The following is a 7400-nucleotide window of genomic DNA, read 5'->3' on the forward strand; positions in this document are numbered from 1 at the left end:
TTGAACCGCCAGCCTTCAGGTTAGCAGTCAAGTGCTTTAGCCACTATGCTACCAGAGCTCCTAATGGAAAAGTTTAGATAGAGTAAAATTTATTAATATATCCACTTAAGTTCTTTCCAGCTTGCTTAATTTTATTTCATTTCTTTATAATGCATACCTATACCCTTACTTCCAAAAAGGGAACTACAATCACCTCAGAGCCACTTGAGGACAGTGAGGGGTGAGTTGACTGCTCCAGTGATTTTTCTATTTAACCAAGTTGCTTATAATGGAATTATGTGGTAAAATAGTTCTGCATTCAAATCCTGATTCTCACACTGATCTATCTGTAACCCTGTGAATGTCATGCAACCTCTCTAAGCCTCAACTTCCTGATCTGCCAAACAGGTAATGATAATAGAGCCTGCCTCTCAGAGTTGATGGGAAGGCTTAAACAATATAAATGACTTAAAGAGCTCAGCACCTAATTGGCACAGTCAAGATTTGATGAGTGGTGGTTCTGAGTGATACTCTTCATAGATCCATGGCTCAGCCTCTTCTCTGTTCAGGTAATTAGTCCTGTTTACAATATTCTTTTTAAGACAGCAAATTATTCTGTCTTAATAAAAGCAGCACACAATTGCTTCTAAGAACCCTAAGGTAAAATAACATTCCAGAGGGTTTTTGTTTTTGTTTTTTAAGATAGATATTTCTGGCTCCCAAAGGAATAAATAAAGAAAATGAAAACCCATTTTCAGTGACAGAAAAGCCCTACTTTGAACATTTGTGTTTTTGTGTGTCGTCATCTCTCTCACAGATCTACAATTATTGCACAATGTTCTGCCCTTTTAGATGGCAGGGTTACAAGAATGTATAGTTTAAACTCTGCATTTTGTAAAAGATGCACATTTTATTTTGGAGTCTGGGAAACTTCAAAATAATTAGATTGCCTTCTGTGTTTTGTCTCATTAGGTAAAGGCATGAATGTTCTGGTTGGTTTTTTGTACCAATATACAGCTTGTGTTTTAATTAAAACAAGAACTAGGCTCACGACCAGAAGGAACAATCACGAAATAGAAAGCCTAGACTGTGTAATCAGTATATGGCTGGAAAGTAAGAAAAGTTTTAAACTTTGGCATCTTCTTCATAACTATCTTTTCAAAAGTAATGTGCACTTCCTTCCCTTTCCCTGCCACTTAACCAGGAGATGGGCTGTCAGAGACAGAGGTTTATCCTAACAATAAGTGCATGTTTATGTGAGACTGCATTTGTTTTTATGTCAGTGAATCAGCAAGTTAAAAATATCTTCATTTTTTTAATAATAGTATCTGAAAATCTCCATTTAGCTATAAAAGCAGCTGTGGCATTAATTGTTCCTAGATTATCTTAACAAACTAGGAACAATAATTTCAATATTTCAGCGTTTTCCCCATGAAATCATTATGCAAGAACAATCTAATTCTGCAATGTTTTAGGTATTGAACTTGGATCAGACTGAAGTTTGATAAAAATAATCCACCATGTTGTTATGGATAGAATTGTGTCCCCCAAAATATGTTCTGGAATCCTAACTTGCGGAGAGAGGTCTCTGGCACAAATTGTTTTTCCACTACTAACCTAAATGTTAGGGGCTCTGGTAGCATAGTGCCTAAGGCACTTGACTGTTAACCAGAAGGCTGGCAGTTCAAACCCACCAGCCACTCCTTGGAAGGAAGATGGGGCAATCTACTTCCGGAGTGATAATGCCTCGGAAACCCAAGGAGGCGTTGCTATGAGTCGGGGCCAACTCGACGGCACATAACAACCACCACCACCACCTAAATGTTGGTGGTTTGAATCTACCCAGAAGCCCTGCAGAAGAAAGGCCTAGCAATCTGTTTCCTTGAAGATTACAGCCATGAAAATCCTCTGGAGCAGCAGTTCTACTCTGTAACATATGAGTTGCCAGGAGACAAAACCTATTGGATTGTATTAGGTTTTTTCTCCCTACAGATGTAATCTAATCTAATTTAATACAATCACTTTCCATAATGAAATCTAATATAATGTAACCAATTAATCAGTTGAGGTTATACTAGGGTAAGGTGGATCATAGACTTAATCATTTGTGAGTTATATAAAGAGCAGTGTATACACAGAGACTCAAGCAAACGCACATAAGGGAGGAGACAGATACCACTGAGGATCACCAAGGAATCAAGGAATGCCCAGGGCTACTGACAAAGAAGGAATTGATTAGGCCAAGACAGTGATTTGGATTTTCAGCCTCCAAAATAAATTCATGTTCTTTCAAGTCCCGCACTTGTGATATTTCTGTTACAGCAGCCCTAGGAAACTAAGATACATGCTACAGAGGTCACCAAAGCAGAGATTCTTTAGTTTCAAGTCAGTTAACATAGATCAGGGCTTCTCACCCTTGGCACAACTAACGTTTTAGGCCAGATGAGTCTTCGCTGTAAATATCCTATTATAGGATATTTAGCAACATCCTGATCTCTTCCCACTAGATGTCAACAGCACCTCACCAGTAATGACAACCAAAAAAAAGTCTCCAGGTATTGCCACCTGTCCTAGGGGAGAAGAGAGAAGGGGTAAAATCCCCCATGATGAGCACCATTAAAACAGACTATATGCATTTTGGAGAGGTGGTCAAGAATTGAGACTAAAAGTAGACATTTCAGGGCCAGATTGCCACTAACTAGCTGGGTGATTCTAGACAAGTTATTTAGTATCTTGGTGCATTAGTTTCCTCACCTGTAAAATGAAACCAATAGTACCTCTTTTGTAGGATTGTTGTGAGGATTCCGAGATAAAGCATGTGAATCACATTTTGCACAATGCCTGTCCCAAAGTAAGTACACAATAAATGTTAGCTATTATTATATTTTAATAATTTTAAGTAATTTCATTGTTTTCCTTCTGATTTAAATTTAACTGAAGGTTAAAGATCCAAACAATAAACATTTATTTAATGGGGGAATGTCTGGGGGCCATTAAACAGACAATTATAGATGTATATCTTTATTTATGTTTCAGACAGGTCAAATTATAAAACCTTCAACTATTACATAATCCTGCATCTTAATTGAAGCTGTTAAACAGCTCAATTATTGTTTAACATGTTTTATGATCTTTCAAGTAAAGATTCCTAATTCATCAAAATTATGAGCTACTGCCAGATGATTCTTCTGTAAATACAACTGCACTGTTGTGTTTAAAAAAAAAAATCTTGACTTTGTGCCTGGTGTTTTCCCTAGAGTTCTTTCTTCACCATTGGTCATATAAATATTACTGTATTATTCGTTTGAATAATAACAAAAGCTACCCTTTTAAAGAGCAACTTACTGCGTGCCAAGCTCCACCAGCCACTCCACAGGAGAAAGATGTGGCAGTCTGCTTCTGTAAAGATTATACCCTTGGAAACCATACACAGTTCTGCTCTGTCATGTAGTGTTGCTGTGAGTCAGAATTGACTTGATAGCCATGGGTTTGGTTTGGTTTTGGTATAGGAAATAAGAAATTCCAAAGTCCATAGCATTGCAGAATTAAGCAGGACTTCAGAAGTCAGCTAGTTCTGTCCTTATCAATGCAAGATTCTTTTTTAGCAGTCCCCATAAACATTAAACCTGGCTTTGGTCCCTACAGAGTTGGAAGGATTCCCCATATTGTTCATCAATTAATAAATATCAGCTTGATCATCCTTCAGTCTATGTCCTTGGGAACTCTAGAATATTCTGGCAGTAGCAGAGCCAGCCATATAAAAGCAACTAACATTCACAGGATGTCTACTATATGCAGACATTTTGAAACTTTTACTTTAGTGAACGATTTTGACAATATTAAAAGATGTTTAAAAAAGGAGGCTCAGCAAGGTTATATGCCTTGCTTATTCTAAGTTCACACATAACTAAGTAGATTTTTTTTTTTTTTTTTTTGTCCAACAGATGCTAAAGCCATACCTCTCAGCCACACAGGATTTCTGCTGTAAATTTCTGAATCTAATGAGAAGAGTTTTGGATATACAGACTATAACAGAAAATAGCTAATGTTGAAGGCAGAATACCCTGAAAGCATTACTTGCAAGCAATAATACTTACAGATACATCATCACTGAAATCAATTTCATCCAAATCAAGGTATTCAGGGGCTTCCATTATTCTTCTTTGCACATTTTGAGTAAAGGCAAAGCTTATAAGTTCCTGGATAAGATGGAAGCAGAAAAGCAAAAAAAAAAAAAGAATGTTAATTGTTTTTTAATTTAAAAAATTGTCTTTATTTAAAGAAACAAAATGAGAAAGACAATGGGACACTAGTGTTGCTCTTTAGTACATTTCCTCTCTTCAAATGTCTTGACACTGGCTTTTCAGAAACAGCATAGATCCTTTGGGGTCCTCAGCCTGGATCCCCAGCGAGCACCTTTACGTGGTCCCTTGCTTTACTTGATTTGTGTTTGTGTTTCTTTGCTAGAGGCAGTGACCTAGATCACAATCTTCCCCTATGATCAATACTAGGCTTCACCCCAGCCCATTCAACACTTACCATCCTGGGTCAAAGTAGGGGCTTTGAGCATGAGGAGCCAGTCTGGAAACCTTAGGAAAATCATACTGACATGCTTACCCTGCACACGTACTTAGACACTATGCATGGAGCAATGAATACTGGATCGCCACAATAATAATGCAAAACAGATACCATCTGGTTACCTAGTGCCACTCTGACAGTAATACACCATAAATGGGATGGCCTGAAGAAACAGGAGTTTATTTTCTCGGCTTTAAGTACAAGTTCAAAGCGCCAGGCTCCAGGGGTTGGGTGAAAGTCCCTCAACCTTAGGCTTCAGCTCTACCTCCTGCCCACAGCCCACTGAAGCTAGAGGCTTTTCTTCACTCAGCTGCTGGCTGCTAAGGCTGACAAGCCCAAGGTGACAAGTAAAAAGGCACAGTCCTAATGTTACCAAACTACACGGCAGGCCATTAATTCAAGTCCATTGGAAGTCCCAAGATCGGCAGAGCATGACAGGGTGCTGAACAATGACACAGCTACATGCAGGGTTCAAGCGTGCTATAAGCTAGAGATGGTTCCTCAAGGCTTCTCCTTATATACAGGAAGCAGACCACATCCCTAAGGCAGCTACTCAGCTGCTCACAGTAGATTCCACTATGGAGTTGATTACGAGTCTCATTGTGGGGAATCCTACCTCCAGCTGCCCAGCCACTCAACCAGGCCAAGCCAAGTTGACACACAAACTTAACTACCACAGATACCAACTAATCAACAGTAATGGGCATTCTAGAATTTATAGTACAACCTCCAGTTCACCCCTCCAAAAAAAAAAGGGGGGGGGGATCTAAGCACAGATTAAAACCACAGAGTTATTAGATTGGTCTCTGTTCTAACAGCTTTGTTTTAGAGGCCCTGGCTACACCAGGGTGACCTGAGCAGCCGCCAGACTGTCTTAGTGAGCACTTGCCTCGAGGCTGCCTGTGGCTATCCTTTAAATCTGTCAGGGTAAGATGCATCACCTCCTAGTTCATTTTCCCATCACTTATCATCATCACCATCAGTGGTGGCAGTAGCACCTACAGACGTCAAGAACAGAAATATAGATCTCCTGGCTGTGCCTTGGTGTGCAATTATCTTCTGCAGAGTCAACTCTCAGATATCGAAATAGGATTTCATTTCCCAGAACTTGTCTGCCTTATTATAAAAATGGTCTTATGTGCTCTGACTTGACCATCTGAAATAATTTCTTTCCCCCTCTTTCAGTACTCTCATCCAGTTTACTGCTGAACAGTAAAAAATACATTACTGGCAAGTGGAAATAAATCTAGGCTGGTGAAATAGATTTACCAATATATAACTGACTAATACGTAAATTTAATTGTAAAAGGAAAAACCATTAGTTTTTAATTTTGATTTGTTCCTTCTTTTTTAGCTACACAAAAGGTATAATGACCATAAAGGGAAAATCACTTGTAATCCCACACCTCAAACCCATCAACTGATTTAATTTTCTGCATTTTCTCTTATTATCTTTCCATTTGAAAACATCATTTTTTATATATTTTTAATCATAGTGCATACAAGCAGATCAAAGAAAGAATTAGAATATTACTACTATGCTCAAGTAAGACTGTTCATTTAGAGAAAATATTAAAAGTTCTTCTGAAATCACAGCAAAGTTTTAAATAAAAAGAAAACCAATTTGCATTGGTAGAAAAATACAGAGTCAGAAGTTTTATTTATTTCCTGCTACGGTGAGCTGTGGTCACATCAGCTCTGATTCAAGGCTATTCCACATCCAACAGAATAAAAATGGTGCCTGGTCCAGCACCATCGTTACAGTCGTTGGCATGCTCAAGCCCATTGTTGAGGCCAATGTGCATTTTGAGTGCCTTTCAACCTAGAGGGGTCATTTTCCAGCACTATACTGGACAGTATTAAGTTGTGATCCATTGGGTTTTTGCCGACTGATTACTGGAATTATATCTTAGGGCTTTCTTCCTAGTCTGTCCTGATCTGGAAGCTCTGGCGAAGCCTGTCCTCCAAATACCCTGCTGGTATTTGAAGTACCAGTGGCAGAGCTTCTAGCAGTGTAGCAGAACATACTCCACAACAGTATGACAGGCTAACAGATGGGTGGTGGTTTATTATTTATAGGAATCTAAAATTAGATTCTTAAGCAAAGTGTTTATGCATAAAAATATATCACTTTTCTTCTAATCCTCACAGAGCTTTTCAGGGGAAAACACACACACTCATACTTGCAAATCACTCAGAATAACTTTTTCCTCCACTCTGATGGAGTCTGATATAATCCAGATACTGTGAATTCCAGCTTGTCAGCTAATAGACTTTCTTCCAATCCAATTTCTCTTCACTGAATCTATATTCTGTGATGAATTGTTGAGTACAGACTCTACCCCACGGCTTTGGTGAACACAGTGATGAAGCTGGGTGTCAGGATGTGGTGTAGACATATACAGTATCATCAGAAACAAATAAATAAAAGATGAAGCAAAAAACATGAATCAAAGCTGGGAACCAAGTGGATCTTTAAATATACAGAAGTACAAAGTTAAATATAAAATTTGGATGAACATGCCTTAACCAAGCAAATTCACAAATAACTGAGCCTGTTTGAGGTGTTTTGACAATTTGTTGCTGTTAGGTGCCGTTGAGTTAGCTCTGACTCATAGTACAATATGTACAATACAACAAAATACTGCTTAATCCCATCCCATCCTCACAAGCCTTGCTATGCTTGAGCCCACTTGTGGTAGTTATATTTTTGTGTCAACTTGGCTGGGCCTGGCTGAGTGGCTGGGTAGCTGGTGGTAGTTATTCCCCATGATGAGACTGGCAATCAACTCCATGGTGGGATCTACCACAAGCAGCTGAGTAGCTGCCTTTGGGATGTG

The 7400-nt window shown here is 38.8% G+C and overlaps 1 protein-coding gene across 1 annotated transcript in view; it reads right to left on the reverse strand.

Annotated features, from left to right (window-relative positions):
• LOC103198129 (synuclein alpha interacting protein) overlaps positions 1-4133 on the reverse strand; it is a 91735-nt gene extending 87602 nt beyond the window's left edge. Inside the window, exon 1 of the mRNA XM_007942235.2 lies at positions 4077-4133. Within this exon, the coding sequence (XP_007940426.1) occupies positions 4077-4133 (57 nt within the window). The remainder of the gene's footprint in view (positions 1-4076) is intronic.
• Positions 4134-7400: the final 3267 nt, after the last annotated feature.

The sequence above is a fragment of the Orycteropus afer genome, unplaced genomic scaffold (genome assembly GCF_000298275.1).
Source record: "Orycteropus afer afer isolate SDZICR_OR568_19922 unplaced genomic scaffold, OryAfe1.0 scaffold00086, whole genome shotgun sequence".
NCBI lineage: Eukaryota > Metazoa > Chordata > Mammalia > Tubulidentata > Orycteropodidae > Orycteropus > Orycteropus afer.